The sequence below is a fragment of the Petaurus breviceps genome, unplaced genomic scaffold (assembly GCF_028583685.1).
Source record: "Petaurus breviceps papuanus isolate PSGF00001 unplaced genomic scaffold, PetGlider_PUasm1.0 174, whole genome shotgun sequence".
NCBI lineage: Eukaryota > Metazoa > Chordata > Mammalia > Diprotodontia > Petauridae > Petaurus > Petaurus breviceps.
The window spans coordinates 25,369,834-25,390,695 of record NW_027185761.1 but is presented as its reverse complement, the minus strand read 5'-3'; the positions used below and the strand labels follow the sequence as shown (position 1 = coordinate 25,390,695).

Here is a 20,862-nt window from a genome sequence, read left to right as displayed (position 1 = left end):
ACTGCCTCACAACAAATTTGGATTTGCCATTTAAAAATCAACTCTGGTTTCACCTATGAGAAGCCACTGCTCATTTCTTCAGCTGACAAATTATTTTCTATTCTATCCTGTGTAAATGTTGTGCTCCCCTGGGAGAATGTAAATTCCTTAGAGAATGGAGCTATTTTAAAAACTTGTGTCCTTAGTTTTTTGTTCAGGGTAGACATACCACCACCAATGTCTATATATTGGGGGGGGAGGCTGTATCTGTCTGTCTGTCTGTATTCTCATTCTGAGTCTCACAATAATGCTATTTTGTAGGCAGAGTCTGGCTGATGCAAGCCCCATCCTTTTCTTTTCTTTTTTTTTTTATTTCTGGGTGTGGTGCTGAGTGTCTGAGCCCGGGATTCGATCTCCAGGTCATCCCGACACTGGGGCCGGTGCTCCTACTTGCTGAGCCACCTGGCCGCCCTGAAGCCCCATCCTTTTCTGCCACTGCCTATGTTACCTGTGGGCTGCAGCTGGTGTAGCTGGGACCCAAGCAGGCTGGGTGAGATGATCTTTAAAGGCCCTTCAGTATCCCATGACTAGCAATAAGGACAATACTCATTTGGAGTCATGCACAAGTCTGTCAGGGAACAACTTCACAGACTGAGGAAAAAAGAACCCAGTTTATTTTATAGAGATGGTTAGGTTTTTACTAGTTAACAGCTCTCATCACATGAAGAGGTTCACCACAGCGTAAAACAACACAAACTGTTTCCTCTATTACATTTTAACCAAATAAAATGACCACTGCTCAGCCCATAACATGTGTCTGGATAAAATGAAATCAGCAACTGCCCAGGTCAGTACATCAAGCAGGAAATTGCTATTTATTTACAATAATCCCCAGGGAACAGAGTGGGTTAAGAGTCTTAATAGAGGGTACAGATTACAAATGTCCATAAAGCTAGATTGCAATAAAATCCACTCAACACTAGAACACTGACTGTAGCTGAACCTGCCTTTGATGATTCAGAAGGCACTTCAGAGCTGTTGGGGGGGACATCAGCATGGACACCGATATTCACTGCAGATGTGTAGATGAAGAAGGTGGGGCCCACTCCAGGACACCCTCCAGAAGCTATGGCTTCCAGTAAGCTGCTGATCAGACGATGGGGGTGGGGATTAGCAGCAGACCCTGCCCCCATGGAGACTGCCCAAACTGGGGAAAAAGTAGCAAGGCCCTGAGTCTACCCTGGGAAAGTGGGGGTAGCAGCTCTCGCTGGCCTGTGACCTCATAGGCGCTTCATAAATTATAACATGCCATAAAATGTGAGCACTAGTGGCTGGAGGACCGAAAGAAAAGACTTCAAGTTGTTTTGGACTCCAGAAAAAGATCAGCTGCACCTGATGTCATTTACTGAGAAGTGGCACCTTTTTGGCAAAAGGTTCAATCTAGATATTTGTTTATGCTCTCACTATCTGGCTTTCCACTCTACTATTTCCCCTCTGCTATTACCAGAGACATAAGCTAGAAAATAAATTATTTTTTAAAAGAGTTCTCCAAGTCGTGTGAAAGACTTTACTTCTTGTGACTTCAAACATAAAAATGGGAGACAAGTTCAGACAAAAACAGGCCCTACTTAGAAGCTCATGCTCCTCTTTATTCTAAGCTTTTCAAACACAAACAAAAAAACTCTTATGACTCTTTGAGCCCCCAGCAGCATGCTGGAGATGCCTGTACTGGTTTAACCACTGCCTGAGCCTTCAGAAAAGGGATGTCTGTAGCTCCTTTTTGAACATGCCTTCAAAGTGGAGATCCTGGGCCATAAGCTCTTCTTCAACATCATCTAGTGCCCACTGATGATCAGTGAGCTCCAAAGCTTCCCACTCAGTCTGTGAAGAAAGAACACACCAGGATTGTGAGAGAGCAGAACAGGACTGGGGAGGGGGACAGGAGTTGGGGGTGGGGCTGAGGTGTCTTTCTGCTTAAGTGGTATGGAAGCTCTTTTAAGGCCTCTGTGAATGCAATCTTAGCATAACCTAAGTCAGAGTACTGGCCCTACAAAAGAATGTATAATAAATCTCATTACACAGGACAACCTCAGTAGTTTGACATTAATTAGAGAAAGACAGATTTGCTAAGAAAATAGAATGAATTCTTTTTAAGTGCTTTTATGCAAATGGTCCTGCTTAAATACTTAAATTGATCGATTACAAATGAATAATTTATTGCTTAAAGCAGGTTCAGCAGAACCTTGCTCAGTGTGAAAGTTATTAAAAGTCCCTTTGAAAAGATAATTTTAGATTTTAGTACTGGCCAGTCCTCTGGTTCAATTAGTGAGGTTTTACTGGAAATAGAAAAAAAATTAAACAAGTTGGTTAATTAAGGATGTGTGTCCTCTTTACCATTTTACTGAAATCATCTACAAAATCTGCTTTTTTTCTTTATACAGTTCAGCTCTTAAATCTATTTTATTTAGTCACTTGATTCTTACCTAGGCCTTATGTATCAGAATGAGATTAATTTTTTTAACTAGAATCAAACTTGACCACAAATATACAAAATGAACACAAAGACATAAAGATGGGTGTTCCTAATGCAAGAAAAAATGTTTAAATGGAAATTTTGTATTCAGAAACATATAAACACACTAAGATCTCACTTTTAAAAAGGAACTCTGTGGAAGGTTCCTTTAAAAAAGCAAAGAAACTGTAGGCATTATTGAACAATGCAGGTATTGCTACACATTTCAAAGCTTCATCATCTCCCTCCCCCAAGGGAATTTGTGGTTACCTTAAAAGCTTTGTTGGTGTCTGCAGGCATGGCCATTGCTGCCCCTGTCATCTGCTCCTGCATCACTCGAGACTGGTCTGCAGCTGCAACAGAATGCATACAAACAAGACTAACTTAAGAGAGTAAGGCCACTCTTCACTCTTCTGGGGTTTTGTGGGTGCCTTGCCTGCAAAATGAATGAGCAAAGTCCCTTCAAGCTGACAGATGTATATGTTTCTGAACAGTCATCTCAAAGGGAGTGAGAGATGTAAACATGAAGGATCAACTCATATATGTGGGTGTGCTTATGTATGTATCTGTCTATAAGGAATGCCAGAGTAATCAGAGGTGTCCATTGACATCTTGCCCTCTCTCCAATATCAACAAGGGCTCTAGGATCGCAGACAAATCACCTGCACCAGCGTCTCCATGCTGACCCAGTATCCCCTGGCCTGCTCTAGGGAGCTGAATGCCTGCTCTGCATGCAGGGCATCTTCTGGAGATGCCTCATGCTCCACCGGACCTTAAGATAAAGCTAGAAAACTGGTTACTGGGTGTTAGTTCTGTTGGCTCCTGCAGGCCTACCAGACTACTCAGTATTTACTGACTCAGGTATCTGGTCCAACCTCCTTGCCATCATCAAACCCTGATATCAGGTATTTAAAGAGAGAAGCCGTAGAAAGTGGCCTAGTCACTGGGATCATCAAACCCTGCACACTCTGTTGGTGAATCCCACCTCCTGGCTCCTCCAATCCCTGTGACCCCACTGCCATTGGTGTAGACAGGCCCCTTCACTCACGATCATCACTCTAAAGCTCAGCCCCCCTCCTTCTCAGGCTCTATCTTCCTCTATTCTCTGGGACTCTTGCTCTGAATTCAACAAAATCCTCTTCATTGAGCTCTTGATTCATATGCATTCCTTCTTCTGGAGCTCGTGAAAACCTGGCTTTTCTGGAAGAGGTCTCATTTCTGGCCACCCTAACCAGTGTGGGTTGTTCTTTCTGCCCTGCCCTGGCACATGAGGGGCTCTTCTTACTGCTGCAGAGGCCCCCTCAGCAACCTCTCCTTTAAGATTCACCCCATTTATCTGCATTGCTAGGCTCAGATCCTTGTGGATGTAACTGACTGGCTGTCAGTATCTGACTTACAGTTTTATTTTCCATCTCTAGCCCTGCCCTCACATTTGGAGGCTTCAGCATACATGTTTGTGTCCCTTCAAACACCCAGACTTCCTAACTCCTATGACTTTGTCTGTCACACTCTACCTCAGCTACTCAGAGAGGGCTGGTCATCTCTTGGATCTCCCCACTGCCCATTACTGAATCTCCTTAATAATTTCCAACAATTACATTCAATAGTGGCTCTGAGCTCCCATGTGCCTATGTAGGGCTTTAGACTTCATTGTGGGGGTTGCCACAATGATCCGAGTAGGGGCAGTCAGTGCTGCTTAACTTCTGTTTAGGAAGCCTTGTGTATCTGACCAACCACAGGAACTTCCTAGACATAGCATCAGGGCCTACTGCGTGTCAGAAGAAAAGCCTTTAAAAATAACATTTGAATACAACCTCAGGAGCCACAATCAGCATTCCTCTCTGCACCCAACACAGATATTTTTTTAAAAGACAAGCTCAAACATTTTTTTGTTAAGTTACACATGAAATCAGCAAAGGAACAGCTGCAGGCTGAGTTCCAACCCAAGTGAGATGTCATAGGGTAGGGTGTGTGAAAGAGAGCCAGGAATTAGGCAAGAAAACAGGGAGAGAAGAGGGGGGTCACATGAGGGAACAGGGGAAAGCATGGCCCTAGATCTGATGGATCAGCCAGCAGAGGGGGAGAGGCTGTTGAGAACTGTGATGGGTAGGCTCCCTCTGGAGGCACAGGGCTCCCTCTCATTAGAGTTCTCCTAATAAAGACTAGATAACTAGGGCAGGAAAGGAGATGAGACAGGGTGGCTTGGCTGGGAGGAAGAGAGAAAGCAAATATATGTCTTCTGATAGAAACCTTTTGGTTACATTTATACCCTCTTTTTTGAGGGGGTCTTTTTTTTTGGGGGGGGGAAGGCAGGGCAACTGGGGTTAAGTGACTTGCCCAAGGTCACACAGCTAGGAAGTATTAAGTGTCTGACGCTGGTTTTAAATTCAGGTTCTCCTGACTCCAGGGCCAGTGCTCTATTCACTGTGCCTCCTAGCTGCCCCACAATTACACCCTCTTGCAAAGGCCTGTGCCTTATGCTTTAATTTAAAAGTCTCTTGCTGGAGATACTGCCCTCAGTTTCCCCATCTGGAAGAGGAGGAGGTCTGCTCCAGCTCTACATCTATTTTCCTGAGACTGCCTGGTCCAAGGCCCCTCCCCCTGCAACCCTGCCACCTTTATGGGACCACTCTGCATCTCCTGCTCCCTAAACAGCAGATACCTCAAGGTGCTGTCTCAAGTTGTCTCCTTTTTTTTTTCTACACTCTCCCTCCTCATCTCCTGTGTTCCCACGTGCTCAAATTTCATCTCTCCATAAATGATGCCCAAAGCTCTAATTCTATCTTTTGAACTGCAGTTCCATATTTTCAACAGGCTGCCAGACATCAGCCAGATATCATATCAGCATCCCAACTCAACATGTCCCAAACAGAACAAATTATCTTCCTACCCTCACTTCCTCAACTGGGAGAAATATTGTTTATTCCTTCGGTTAACTACAACTTTTGAGGGAATGATGTCTTCTTGGTAAATAAAAGGCAATCAATCTTCTAACTGCTTAAAGTTTTTTTCTTTAACTGTTATTAATGGAACTTTTTTTTTTCAAATAGATCATTTATTTCCCAGCTTTAGTGAAAAGGGTACAAAGACCAGGACTGAATTTTTTCTTGATGGCTCAGGGTCATTATTATGAACATCCATTATACTGTCCTATACATGTCAAAGATATGGAACACTGGATGGAACTCTGCAAATGTGCAGAGCTCAAAATAGACCCTTGGAACTTACTTTACTGACCAGAAAGCAAGTTGCTATCTGGTACTTGCTTGTCTACCTTAAAAAAAAAAAAATGGAGCATAGCTCATAGTATCCTTCCAGGTAATAGAACAGGATGGGTTTTCTGCCAAATGAACTCTCAAATTAAAGGCTAAAGTAGTTTTTTCCCTTCTCCTCTTCCCCCAAAATCCATTCCTTCTGGTTGATTCCCCCCCAAAACAGTGTCATCTGCCTCCTAAATAACATTCAAAACCTTATTTCTGCTTCATTTAATACTTAGTGAATGCCTAATATGTATGAGACAGGTACCACGTCAAGCACTGAGGGTAGAGGAAGAAAGAGGCCTTGCTCTCACAATGTTTACAGACTAATACATCAGAAATACCAAGGCCCACTTCAGCCACCTTGTCTCAGAATCCTCTTCTCCTTTAACTTAGCTGGATAGAGCTCGTATTTGTAGAGGGAAAGTGCGCTGACCACATTAAACCCCAAAGGTCAAAACATGACCTTCCTTGATGAGATCCATCCACATAGGGAAAGCCAAGTGGATGAAGTATGCATATCAGATTATAACATATAATCTGATGACAGCAATTGTTTTGGACACAAATTGCTTTAGTGAGACAGCGGGCTGGGCCAACAATTGGCAAGGATGGATAGAAAAGGTTAGACTGAATTTCAGAAACTGCAGCACTCTTCAAGATCCCAAGCTGCTGCCAACACCAAAAGCTGTCTTTTTAATATAAATTTCCTCCATAGTTCTACAGATGATAAATATGGTTTCAAATCTTGGAATGTCATGATCTCCAAAAAATCAAAAATATAAGTGACCTAAGGGCAATGATATTCTCGTTCTATCAGTGTGCTTTAAATATCATTTTATTCTCTAAGTTCCAAGTATCTAACTTGTCCCTAACACTGAATGCAATGCATCTCTTATGCTTTACTGTAGTGACTGAAGAGCAATTCAGAAAAATGAGCCAGTGGGGCAAAGGAGGCATTGTTTGGCTGGGTTGTTCCAAGAGAAAATGCACGTGGCTCTTTTGCCCTGATCTGGGTGACTCTCATTTCTGTGAGCAGAGTCATAGAGTATTCATTTAGAGAACCAGCACTACTCACCATTGTCTTGGCCCAGAATCAGGGAATAAATGCTTCGAAGTCCAAACACATTGAGGAAGTACCAGGATGCAGAACTCACCCTGACAAAAAAGGATCAGTCTTTGAAGATATCATATAATGAATTTTGTTCCCAATTCTTAAGGCAAATTAGAACTGATTAAACTATATCCGTTGAAATTTTTCTAATAAAGAAGGAAGGGCTAAGACTTTGGCAGCTTTTATAGACATGTTCATTAGCAAACAAAATTAAAGAAGATAGGCATCATACAAAAAAAACAGTCTTACAAGCAGTTACTCACTGTAGGCAAGTGGTTATTTGCATTCTGACAGGAGAAAAGACTTATGCCAAAGAACTGAGTGATCAAGGTGGCATCTCAGGGCCATCAGTAAGAGGGTAGGGAATTTTGGTAGAAGAGGAGGCTTTTCCTAACCCTGCTGACATCACATCTGACACTTTTCTTCTTGTTCATAAGACTGACACTATACCTTCTCTTCCTGCGTTGTGCTACCTTTGAGGACTTGGTACTAGGGTGGCCAGTGATACCTCCTCCGCCCCTTATCTCACAGGCACAACAATTCCTGAGTACCTTGCTGGAAGTGAAGCAGGATTATCATATAATGTTATGAAGTTTTTAAAAGCAGCATGGGAGCTTTAGATGATCCAACACTGAATGACTACATCAGTGAACTCCAAAAATCAGAATCCCTTTTCCTTTACACACATTGAGTTCTGAGTTTCATAAAAAAAATATGTTCTTACCAGGATGCATCTAAAGTGAGCAGTTCAATTCCTTGCTGTAGCATGGGTTTAAATCGGAGGGTCAGAGGAAATGGGACCTTGGCTGTGAGGAAGAAAGAAAAAAGCTCACCAAAACCTCCCAACTGTTTTCTGCTATGGTATTTTTAGAAAGGTTTAAGTGTTAATGTGCACAATCTTCTGCTGGAGGATATGTGAAAAATCTTCAACACATGTTTCTTTGTGAAAATGAATTTTAAAGGCTTTTTGTAACTATTTCTAGTAGATTAAAACGTCATTCTGCTAAATCAGGTTCTCTAACGTAGTTATTATCTCCCTTTGGCAGCAGGGCCTAGGATTTCAACTGTGAACCAAAGACTGAAATGAACTTCATTAATCTGTTGAATATGAAAATTGAACCTACTTTTTAAAAAACAGAACTGAGAACAGAGTAAAAAAATTTTTAAATAGTGAACCAGTTTAAACCAGAAACAAACTGACATATTTTCTATTGGCCTGGAACATCAAAATATTCTTTGAATCAAAAATATATTTCATTTGGTTTGAATCCCTACTGAGAAGACAGTTACAAAGAGAATAAAGCTAAACTGGCTTCCACATAGTAAATGAGGTACTCATCTAGGGTGAACTAGTAAAATTACTGTAGTTTAAAAGATCTTGAAAAACATTATTAAAATCTATTAGTGGACAGATTACATGGGCTTTTACCTGTCCTAGGAACATTTACGTTTTTATGAACAAGGAAAAAAGTAAGGTGGTATAGTGAGAAGAAGACTAGCTGTGGAGTCAGAAATTCTTTATTTCAAGCCCATTTATACTACTTATTACTTGCCAGGTTACTGCTTAAGTCATTTCCCATCTCTGGGATTCAGATTCCTTATCTGTAAAATGAGGTAGTTGAACTAGATAATGGCTAAGGTCCTTTCCAGCTCTTAATCCACTGAACTAAAAAGAGGTAAAAGATTTAATTCACAAAGAATTCTATGATGGACACTCACTTGTTACAAATCCCGAGAAAGTCATGTTGATCCATCCACCAATAAGAATCATAGGAAGAACATTTGTCACATTTCCTTTCATCATATCTGTGAGCATGGTAGGATCTAAGAATTAAAAAAACAGACTGATCACTGATCTCTTCCCAGTGAATTTTTTATTGTTTTCTAAATGAACATTTAATATTAACTAATGCCTCACATAAGATATTATTACAAAGGTTATAAATAACTAATCATCTTTGACTCAAGAAATGAATACTGTAAAAGAAAAGGCAGTCAGACTGCACAAGGTAATTTATTCTAATCTCCTTTAAATATCTGTTCAATATATTTTTTAGAGCAACAAGACTTCACAGACATTTAAGAAACTGAAAAGAGTAGACATATTAGCCAATTTCTAGCAATTAAAGCATAATAAAAATGAAAGGGGATGCCTTGCTAGGTAGTGAATCTCCTCTCACCAACCAAAAGCTGGATGAATGAATGTTGGTCATTATTTTCCAATAACAAATTCTATGAGACTCTTTCAGAATTTTAAAACTCTTTGCCTCCCATTATTTATTTAAAGTTGACTAAGAAAATACCTGTCATAGGAGATGGAGGCACTACCTTCCTCTTTGTTTTTTTGAAAAATCCATCTTCAGGGTTGTTGAAATAATACTTTCGTGTCAAGAAAGACTAAAAATAAAACACACATTAAAAAAAAAAAAAAAATTCAGACATAAAACTGAATACAGATATGCTGTAAAAAGGCTATTATCATGATGATTATGATTATATGATACATTAACTCTTTGTCAAAATGTCCACTTTTTTATGTCTTTTTTTCCTTTTAAATTTATTTATTTTATAGTCCTTTGGAGTTGTCTTATAACCTTGCATACTGAGAGGAGCCCAGTCTATCAAAATCAGTCATCACAGATATAATGTGTCTTAACTGTGTTCTGCTAGCTCTGCTCCCCTCACTCAGCATGAGTTTATATATGTCTCTCTAGGGTATTATTAAGTCTGTCTGCTCCTCATTTCTTATAGTACAATAGTATTCCATTACATTTATATACCACAATGTGTCCAGCCATTCCCCATCTGATGGGCATCCCCTTGGTTTCCAATTCTTTACTATCACAAAAAGAGCTGCTATAAATATTTTTGTATATACAGGTCCTTTTCCCACTTGTATGATCTCTTTGGAATACAGCCCTAGAAGTGGTATTGCTGGGTCAAAGGGTATGTACATTTTTCTAGCCCTTTGGGCATAGTTCCAAACTGCTCTTCAGAATGGTTGGATCAGTTCACAACTCCACCAACAATGTGTTAGTGTTACAATTTTCCCATATCTTCTCCAGCATTGATCATTTTCCTGTTTTGTCATGTCAGCCAATCTGACTGGTGAGATGTGGTACCTAAGAGTTGTTTTGATTTATGCTTCTCTAATCAATAGTGATTTAGAGAATTTTTTCATATGATTATAGATATCTTTAATTTCTTCCTCTAAAACTGCCTGTTCATATCCTTTGACAATTTATCATTTGGGGAATGACTTGTAGTCTGATAAATTTGACTAGGTTCTCTGTATATTTTATAAATGAGGCCTTTATCAGAGACATTAGTTGTAAAAATTCTTTCCCAATTTTCTGCTTCCCTCCTAATCTTGGTTACATTGGCTTTGTTTGTACAAACTTTTCAATTTAATGTAATCAAAATTATCCATTTTGCATTTCATAATGCTCTCTATCTCGTTTAGTCATGAATTCTTTCCTTCTCCATAAATCTGACAGGTAAACTATTCCTTGCTCTCCCAGACTGCTTACAGTATCAGCCTTTATATCTAAATCGTGAACCCATTTTGACTTTATTTTGGTATATGATGTAAGATATTGTTCTATGCCCAGTTTTTGCCATACTATTTTCCAGTTTTCCCAGCAGTTTTTGTTAAATAGTGAGTTCTTATCCCAGAGGCTAGAGTCTTTGGGTTTATCAAACAGTATAGTCTCTCTCTCTCTCTCTCTCTCTCTCTCTCTCTCTCTCTCTCTCTCTCTCTCTCTCTCTCTCTATATATATATATATATATATATATATATAATAGTCACTGACTACTGTTTCTTCTGTACTAATCTATTCCACTGATCCACCATTCTATTTCTCAGCCAGTACCACATAGTTTTGATGATTGCTGCTTTGTAATATAATTTAAAATCTGGTATGGCTAAGCCACCTTCCCTAGCATTTCTTTTCATTAATTCCCTTAATATTCTGGACCTTTTGTTCTTCCAGATAAATTTTGCTATTATTTTTTTCTAGCTCTATAAAATAAATTTTTGGTAGTTTGATTGGTATGGCATTAAATAGATAAATTAATTTAGGTTAAATTGTTGTTTTTATTATATTAGCTCAGCCTAACCATGAGCAACTGATGTTTTTCCAATTAAAAATGGCCACTTTTAAAAAAAGAGTGCTGATTCACACCCTCCCCCCCCTTTTTTTAGAGGTGAGGGACTATGGGTGTGGAATATCATATATACTGTCAGACTTAGGTTGATATGTTGGTTAGTATTGCTGAACTGTTTTTCCTTTTCTTTTTCTTAATTTTTTGTCATAAGACATAGCTTTCTGGATTAGGAATGGGGAAAGAATACACTTGGAAATAAAGGGGATAGTAAAAACAAGAATTAGCAATAAATAAAGTGATAGTGACCAAACTTTTTTTTTTAAGTATGCTGGTCTTGGAATGTTCACATTACTCAGCAACCAACCTGCTATCCCAGAAATCCCATTTGAAAATGAGTTTCCTAAAAAAGACATTCAAAGCAAGTAGCAAGAGTACAGGGTTCAATACCTTTTCTAGAAGCCATCGACTCTCCCAGACATTGGCCTCATAAAACATTTAGGCACAACCATTAACTACAAATCCGTCTAGTCAGAGAGATGCCAACAAAATGATTAAGTACCTGTTTGGGAATGTATTTTCCATTTTCCCTGAGGACTCTACTTCGAATTAAGACTTGACTGGAAAAAAAAATAACCAAGACAATGAAAGTATTAGGATGAAATATTGGAAAAGACTATAGATACAGCTAAGAAGTCCTAAACACAAGTTAGGTCTCAGTGAGCAATGGCTATGAAGGGAAGGGAAAGGAATGAGCATTTCTAGAGCACCTACTATGTGCCAGGCACCGTGCTAAGTACCTCACAACAGTCCTACAAAGTACTGTTATCCTCATTTTACAATTGAGAAAACTGAGGCAAACACAGGTTAATGACTTATCTAGGATCACTCAGCTAGTAAATATCTAAGGCCAGATATGAACTCAGGCCTTCCTGACTCCTGTACCACCTAGCTGCCCCAACAGGGAAGCATTAAAATACAGATGTTTATACAAAATCAATACTATTGCACACTTAATCTAATAAACTACTGGTAACAGTTTTTCAAGTAGAAGGAATCGGGACGGCTAGATGGCGCAGTGAACAGAGCACCAGCCCTGGAGTCAGGAGGACCTGAGTTCAAATATGGCCTCAGACATTTAATACTTACTAGCCGTGTGACCTTGGGCAAGTCACTTTACCCCAATTGCCCTGCCTTCCCCCTCCAAAAAGAAAAAAAAGTAGAAGGAATTGTCTCCCCACCCTCCCATCTTCCATTCCTAGGCTGTTATGTTACAAATGAAGATTTCTAAAGAAGAAAGATTGGGACATTTCCCCAAGTTTTCTATTACCTTTAAGAGGGGGGAAAAGATTTTTTTTTTCCTGAATAGAAAGATCAGCTAGTTGGTCATTGCTCAGAATATGGAGAAGTTTTTGACCAGTCCTATGGAAAAATGCCTACAGATGTTAAAAGCTTTTCCTTGCTGCAAAGACATGCTACTACAGCAAACCATACATGGAAATTCCAACAGGAACATTTCCTTTTTCCCATTCTTCCTGTTAAAAGGAACACGATATTCTTCACTATCTCAGGGGTATATCAACATAATGTCCTCCAGGAAGAAATACTAAGAGAGGTAGTACAAAGAACACATAAGACGTAAGAATCCAATAGAATAGGGCCTCAATAATTCAATTCTAACTAGGTTTTGAAGGGTTTCTAAAATATGATCAAGGGAGAATAAAATCTCAATTAATCAAAACCCCCACCCGAGCACTGAATGTATCAAACCCCCAAGTGTCTGACAGACAAATCACAAAAACTTCCTATTGACTGCTTAGCCCCCCACCTCTGCTACAGCTGGTCTCCTCTACTTTCCAAGCTGCTCTAACCTCTGTGATGACTTAGTTCACTACCTTCTTCCTGATCCTCCCCTCCCCCCCTTGCCCATACCTCCTTCCATCCTCTGTATCTATTTATGGTCTCACCTATTTTCAAATCTCACTTTATTCCAAGAAGCTTTGCTGGGACTCTAAATTACAAACAGTATATTATATTCAATTCAAGTCTCAGAGTATATGGAAGGGATAATTAATTATATTAGAATTAGTAGTTTTGATAATGGATGACCCTGGCTTCTCAAAGGCTATAGCAGTGAAGGGAAAGCTCTGGTAGTTTTGACCAAAAGGCTTTAAGAGCACCCCAGAATAGGGATCATAGATCTAAGTGAGTTAAATCTGGAGACCGATTGTGAGGCTGGCCAGAATGAGAAATCTTTCCACTAGGAGCTCTCTGAAGACAATTACTGAAAAATCAAGATTTGCATCAGATGGAAGATCCACATTGACAAAATTAAAAATGCTTCGAATTTTTGAAGACTTGATATTCAAAATATTAAACTGTTTTTTCTTCACAAATTTTTTCATGTATATTTTTTCAGCTAAACTGAACACACCTTACTGATGTCTCATATTTACTTTTTGTACTCTATAACATCTAGTAAAATGCTGCTACTATTCACGTGTGCTAGGCAGGTCAAACCAAAAACTAAAATTGAAACCTTGACTACCACCCACAGAATATAGCCTGGGACCTTAAGCCTAAGAGCACAGGGAACAGGACTCCCCCACCCACCCCATGACCTTCTTCCAGCCCCAGTCCTTGAAGCTGTCACCGAGGAGGGCAAAATCAACTGTCACTGACAACCAGTAAGCCCAAGAGCCTCAGGAATAGCACCTCTCTCCCCTAACCCAGGGCTTCTTTCAGCCCAGCTTTCAATGCCAGAGTCCAGGGAAAAGGCTGCCTGGCAACTGTGTCTGCTGGTGCTGAAAGCTGCTGCCTCCTCAGCAAACCTAACTACGAAGTTCTCCCCATCAAAGTCTCTGGCGCTGTCAGATGGCTCAGCAGCACAAACCACAATGGTTTTATTAAGGAAAATGACATTTTCAAAGCTCCATCATCTGCTTTTCCGGGCATCCCTAAGGACCAGAAGGCCTTCCTGCCTGCCTTGCAGCTGTCCCCCTCCATTAGAAAGTAAGCTCTTTGACAGCCTTCTGTTTATATACCTGGCGCTTAGCACAAATTTAAGTACTTAATGAAAGTTCTTTCGTTTACTCTTTTCTATAACAGGTGCATGGCAGAGGGGATAATGGTGTTATCCCGGAGCTGGGAAGAGCTGGCTTAAGTACAGCCTATACTGCCTACTACAGTTTCTTCATCTGCAGAATAGGAACCAAAGCACCTCCTTCACAGAGTGGTTCTGAAGCTCAGATGAGGTAATGCATGTGAAATGCTTTAGCAATTTAAAGCACTATGGAAATGTGAGCTGCTCATATTATTAAGATCATCTTTTTAGCCCTCTGCACTTCTTTTGCCTATAATCTTTATCTGTGCTATTTCTACCTAGGTTGCCATCATGGGGCCAGCTAGAAACCTTGGCACTTTACCCTTCCCTCAATATCAACTTGATCATCAAAGTCTGGTTCTTTCTTTCTCTGGAAAGCCTTTTCTTTTTTTATATCCTTTCCTTTCTTTTCTCATTCATCAGAAGATGGCCCACAGAAGACTCTCCTAGCTCTCCCACAGATGGAGCTCTGCTAGGCTTCTGCCATCACCCCAGACCGCCTTCCTGTACACTCTCGATGCCTTCCTTTGCTTGGCTTATTCTCACCGCTTCCTCTTCTACCGTCCAAATGCCTTCCTCCTCCTGGCATTCTACACCCCTCCACTTCTCCGCCCAGTTTTTTAGATGACTGGCTCACAGTGAGCTTTCCCTTCTCGGAGCTCTTCCTGCACTTCTAATCAGTATAAGGCAGTGTAGAGATTAATTGCTCTATAATTACTTCACATCTGTGAGTCTGGTCTCCCTTGCCAGATGGTAATCTGTTGAAAGGTCAGGGCCAAGCCTTAGACTTCTTTTGTATCTTCAACAATGCTGGGCTCCAAAGAAAGGTTCAAAACCTAGAGACCAGCGTGAAGATCAAACCATATAAGTTTTTCAGTTACTTACATTCAATCCAACTAAAGACATCCTCATTTGCAGCACTGAAGCTATTGCTCTTTCTCTTAATTTAAATATTTAGAACACTATTCACAGATTAATTTCCAAAGATAAACCTTTATTTTTGCCCTGCGTCCTAGAGTCAGAGATATGTGACCTTGGAAGCTAAAATAAACTGGGATAGAAATAGGTTATAGAGGTGGTGGCTATATGGGGAAAGGTATCAGATAAGCACCCCTGCACTCTAGGAACTCATAATCTTGGTATTTCGGCACCTAGGACAAGATTCTGCACAATAATGTTTGGCAGGTAGAAGCAGAAGAGTTAATGCACATACACAGGATAAGTATAGACACATAGAGCCCTTTTACCACCCTACCTCCCCTGTCCAAAAATAAAAAATCAGGTCTTTTACATTTATCAGTATACATTGTAACAAACACAATAGGAGACCTCAGTTATGACCAAGTGTGGCAGAATGTGTCATGTGACTTAAAAAAAAATCATAACTTGTTTTCTAGATATATATTGTAGAGTCCCTAATAATAATTCTAGAGGATGTGGAACTTTTGAGTAAAAGACAAGCAGGACTGCATTTATCAAGCTATCATTTCCCTTCTCACTGGTAACCTGTGCGTGTTTCTGTCAGGCAGCTTTGCCTCCAGTGTCACAAGGTCCAGCTCATTCACATTCACTTCTGTGAAAGTACCTCTGGCAACAACACCTGAACTGGTGCATAGTGGGGAGGAGAGATTTTTCTTTTCACCAAGTATGGTCAGGTACAAAGTAGCCCTAAATTCAGAATGTCACACGATCCCTCTTGAAACACAAACCTAATCTCAGAAATCACTTGTACTAGGTGGTGTTTGAGCAATGACAAACTTAACAAAGCAGCCTTTGGTAACCATTCTCTTCCAAATCTTCTCCTTTTCCCTTCCTGTACAAATGTACTTTAATATTTCTGTTTTTTCCCTGGGCATGAACAACTGGCAAAAGCACTTCCCATTTCCCAGCTTTTTTCTTTTTGTTCTTGTTTAATCATGTTAGAAAGACTTTGGCTCGAGATTGTCTCTTTTTGCCCAGCAGACATGCAGGGCAGCCAGAAAAACTCCCTAGGGAGTTTTCTCATCATTCTTTCATTTGAAATGTCTCTTTTCTTCATTTTCATAATTTTTTTTTTTAAGCATTAGCCTGTTTAAGTAAAGTCTGCCCTCTGGACCAATCATTTTCTTTGCCTTTTTTTTTTTTTTTAACTAGTCAATCAGGGTTAAGTGATTTGCCCAGGGTCACACAGCTATTGTCAAGCGCCTGAGGCCAAATTTGAACTCAGGTTCCCCTGAGCCAGTGCTCTAAGCACTTTGCTACCCAACTGCCCCCCACCCCTTTATAAAGAATTTATTTCTTGTTTGATGGTAATACAAGTGGCAACCAAATCACTAATACTATTCATTCTATAGGATGTTGTATATAACATGTTGTTCTATAGCAGGTATAGCCCAAAGTCTCTGCTATCAGTGACCTGATTCCATTCAAGCCAAGAAAGAAAAAAAAAAATCTCCCTTGATCTCTCAGAACTTCCCATTCATCCCCAAGTCACTTCCTTTTTTCTTCTCTAAGATCCAACCCAACTCCCCTTAACTTACTAATAGGACTGAACTAGAGGACTTCTCAGGGCTCTCTCAAATCTAATTCTATGAATCCTAAGATCCTTGCTCTGTATCCATCCATCCATCCATCCATCCATCCATCCAAACACATCTTATATATACATATTTTAGTAAAGTAGCTTGACAGTCTCTTATTCATTTAGCATTTGAAACAATGGAATTTTGACTTCAACACAAGACCAGGACATTAAGCTGAACATGTGGACAACTCTAAAAAAAGATGTATAGTAAAAGTAGTAAGAACAAATTTAATCACTAAATTTTATGGTTCCATTAATATTGGTTACAGAATTACTGATGAACTCATAGGGAGTCATAGAAACAAGAAAAATATTTTTAAAATTCTGAATAGACAGAAAATTATCATGCCCCCAATGGTAATGAAATTTCTGCCTGCCATGGTCCATCATATAATCATCTATCTGCCAAATTAAGCTGGACATTTTTAAAAAGTTCATATCTGAGGGACTCAAGGCTATGGAATTCAAACAGGCCACAAAAAGACATTAATGGAAAAAGCATTCTTTTTATATAGCACGGAGAGTAAGAGAGACAAAAACATTTTTTAATACTGGTTAAAAATAAACCCTCATTGTCTTGGGGCTATGGGCACAATATACCTCATTTTTAAAATTGCACAATTTTTTTGGAAACTTTTCACCAAAGCTAGAACAAGATACAATCCTAACTGCTTTCCAACCAACTGCAGGTCAGTGACACAAGTCAGATGATCTTTTTTCATAGCATCCCGAACAAAAATGTTTTTTTAGCCCGTAACTAATTAAAACTAATTATTCCAACTGGGTGGAAAAAGAGAACTCCTGTAGTTTCTGCCTCCAAACCTTCTTTGTGCCATTTTCTCCATGCAAACTCTAGATTTATTCCTCTCCTCAAATCCATTGCTTCTCCAAACTTCCCTGTTTCTGTTGAGAGCATTAATATCCTTCCTGTCACTCAGAATCTTTTAATCATTCTTGATTTTCCCTGTTCCCTTACTACACATCTTGCACCTACTCACACAACCTCGATCTCAAGTCAACCCAAGCATTACTTCTTGCTGAGACTATTCCAAGGCTTCCTAGTTTGCCTCCTTCCTAAAGTCCCTATCTTCAATCTATTGTCCATACAACTATCAAACCAGTATTTCTAAGACACAGATTTGACTATGTCATTCCTCTACTCAAAAAAAATTTTTTTTGCCTTTTTTTTGGGGGGGGAGGACAATTGGGGTTAAATGACTTGCCCAAGGTCACACAGCTAGTTTTTGTGTTAAGTTTCTGAGGCTGGATTTGAACTCAGGTCCTCCTGACTCCAGGGCCAGCGCTCTATTCACTGCGCCACCTAGCCACCCCTACTCAAAAATTTCAAACAACTTCCTTTTGCCTTGAACAAAATAAAAAATACTCAACATGGCTCTTCAAGCTTTCCATGATTTGGCTACCACCTACTTCTTCAGTCTTATTTCAAAATATGCCCTTTCACACTCTCTATTCTATTAACAATGACCTGTTAGCAGCTCCCCAGACATGCTATCTTCTGCCTTCAGGCCACCAAAGAAATAGTTCTCCAGAGCCTGTAATACTCAATTCCTCTCTTCACAGAATCCTAGCTTCCCAATCCTCCTCAGTTAATACTTTCTCTCTCCCTTTAAAGTTATTTTCTATTTACAGTACAAGTAGTATTCCCTTCCCTTTCCTGTAAAAGTAAGCTCCCAGAGGGCAGGGTCTTTTGTTTTTGTCTTTGAACCCCAGGACCCAGAGGAGTGCTTATCATATAGTAAGTCTGTTGAATTCCTTGTTTAATCTCTTCTCCCTGCCCCTTTCACACTCTTCACCAAGTAAGAGCCTCTGTGAGCTACAACTGGACACTAAAATTAATATGCTGAGGACTTCAATGTCTTCTTAGGGGCTGGTATGAGTCAACAGGGATGAGACAATAATACAGATCCGTCCTAAGGGTAAGTGTGGGAAGGATTTCTTAACACTCTTCACCTCTGTCTCTTCCCTTCCCCCCACATTTACAAGGAACTCTGAGGCAAGAGAGTCTAGAATGTCATAATGTGTAATGTAACAACAACAAAAAAAGCAAAATGCCCTGGTTAAAATATCCCTTTAAGTTAAGGAATAAATTACTTGCTTATATTAATAGGCCTGTCTTAATCACTTGGGTTTTATCTAGTAGTTACAATTCAGAGATTTATTCAAAACCAGTTCAACTGACACCCAACAACATGGAGTAGCTATTTTAACTTCACGTTCCTAATAGAACTACTATTTTTGGCAATGGCATGTAAGCAGATAAGGCAGTGGTCCCAACCTGTTGGCCTCTGAGTTGCTCCAGAAACCACAGGGTCATAAAAAGTGTGAGTTAGACCAAATTTTGGATATCATCTAATTAAACCCCTTTCTTATAGATGTTGCAATTTACACTCACAGAGGTCACAATGACTTAATCGACTTTTACAAAGTCATGATGAATTAGTGGCAGAGACTACAGAATGAGAACACACACACACACATATATATCTATATCTATATATATATATATATATCTATATATATTGTTCAGTCATTCAGTTATGTCTGACTTTTTGTGACCCTATTATTGGGTTTTCTCAGCAAAGACACTGGAGTGGTTCAAGACATTTCCTTCTGCAGTGGATTAAGGCAAATAGAAGTTAAGTGATTTCCCTAGGGTTACATAGCCAGTAAGTGTCTGAGGCTGGATTTGACAGGCCCAGCACTCTCTCTAAGCACTACACCACCTTAGCTGACACACTGACACACACACGTCTTAAAATTTACAAAGCATTTTCCCACAACCCTAGGAGGTAATGCATTTCAAATACTTAAATCTTTTCTAAAATATATGCAATTTAGCATGTATTTGTTGAGTGCTTACTAAGTAAGCTAGGTACTACACAAGGCTCTCAAAATAGAAATACAAGAATGAAGAAACTAAGACTCAAATAGGTTAAACAATTCACCCATCTTAGGCAGCTAGTAAGTTTAAGAGCCAGTATTTGAACGAAGGTCTCCAGACTCCATGTTTGGAGTTCTTTCTACTGTATCTTGCCCTTTTATTTTTTTACCAAATTTCTTTTCTCTTGTGATTATGTTGAGCTGACCTTTTATGCTGGCTCAGCGGCCCTGGTTGTGGCTACCTTGGACCTAACTGATGGCCAGAATGGTCAACAAAAGTCCATTTTGAGTTTTCCTACCTAGTTTTTCCGCTTTTCTTTGGGTCTCCATTTTGACTACAAAATGAGGGTATTCAGATATCTCAAAGCCCAACCTGATTAAAATGTAATTGGGAAATGTTTAACAAAATAAATGGAAACACACCATAGATAATATTACATCTAGTTTTCTAAGTCAATGTGCAGCTGCCAGGACTAGATGATCCTCCCAGGTCCAAATCTCATGAATTTGGGAACTCCTCTTGGTCAGTGATCTTCCTTCTGGAATTCTCTCCCTCCCTCCCGGCTAAAACGCCACCTTGTACAAGCAGCCTTCCCTGATAGCCCTTGATGCCAGTGCCTTCTCTCTGCTCATTATCTGTCCCTTCTAGATCTGGTTTGCAGGGGGTCTCCCCATCAGACTGTCAGCTCTCTGAGGGCAGGACGGGTTTAGCCCAGTGCCCGGCATACAGCAGGCGCTTAATCAATGCTCGGACTCTAGCCTTCCGACGAATGGCGCGGCGCCGGAGGGGTGGGCCGGGGGTCAGTCCGGGGCAGCCACGGGGTCCCTCGGGGGGTATCCGACCCCGGGCCGGGGATTTTACAGCGAGGGCCACCGAGGCCCGGCGGGGCTCTCACCTGTCGGACACCTGCTCCTGCGTGAGCTTCTTGTCGCTCTGCAGCAGGATGGACACGTAGTGGCGGATCATGCCCACGAAGAAGGTGATGAAGACGATGGGAAGGACCACCCAGAGGCGGATGTTAGAGTCCAGCAGCAGCTCGGGCTCCGCCATCGTGGACGGGAACGGATGCCCACGGGGGACCCCGGCCGCTTCCGAGCCTCCTTCCCCGCAAGGCCCCTGGGGGCGAGCAGTCGCGACCTCGGCTCCGGTCCCCTCACCACCCCAGGTTCCTCCCGCCGGCCTGTTCCCCTGCCCTCCCCTCCCCTCAGAGTCCCCGGGGCCGCGTTTGGGCCCGCAGTGCCCTCCCCTCCCCTCCCCTCAGAGACCCCAGGGCCGCGTCTGGGCCCGCAGTGCCGGCGCCCACTGATGACGCCACGATACATCCGGA

The 20,862-nt window shown here is 40.7% G+C and overlaps 2 protein-coding genes across 3 annotated transcripts in view; both read right to left on the bottom strand.

Moving 5' to 3' along the window:
- RPUSD3 (RNA pseudouridine synthase D3) overlaps nt 1–20,862 on the bottom strand; it is a 320,316-nt gene that overhangs the window by 129,259 nt on the left and 170,195 nt on the right. The window lies entirely within an intron of this gene.
- Nucleotides 632–20,750, bottom strand: EMC3 (ER membrane protein complex subunit 3). Its single transcript, XM_069083964.1, has 8 exons — nt 20,431–20,750; nt 11,530–11,587; nt 9,166–9,259; nt 8,582–8,686; nt 7,587–7,668; nt 6,827–6,906; nt 2,762–2,844; nt 632–1,860 (listed from the first exon to the last, which is right to left on the bottom strand). The coding sequence occupies exons 1-8, from the start codon at nt 20,583–20,585 to the stop codon at nt 1,732–1,734; spliced, it is 786 nt and encodes a 261-aa protein (XP_068940065.1). The 5' UTR covers nt 20,586–20,750; the 3' UTR covers nt 632–1,731.

What these genes read in the sequence shown, in the direction of transcription:
- EMC3 (XM_069083964.1), bottom strand. Translation starts at nt 20,585, where the DNA reads ATGGCGGAGCCCGAGCTGCTGCTGGACTCTAACATCCGCCTCTGGGTG. An exon ending in TTTCTCGGGATTTGTAACAA is followed by an intron (nt 7,669 to 8,581) that starts GTGAGTGTCCAT and finishes TCTTCCTCACAG; the next exon opens with CCAAGGTCCCATTTCCTCTG. An exon ending in ACACCAACAAAGCTTTTAAG is followed by an intron (nt 1,861 to 2,761) that starts GTAACCACAAAT and finishes CTTTCTTCACAG; the next exon opens with ACTGAGTGGGAAGCTTTGGA.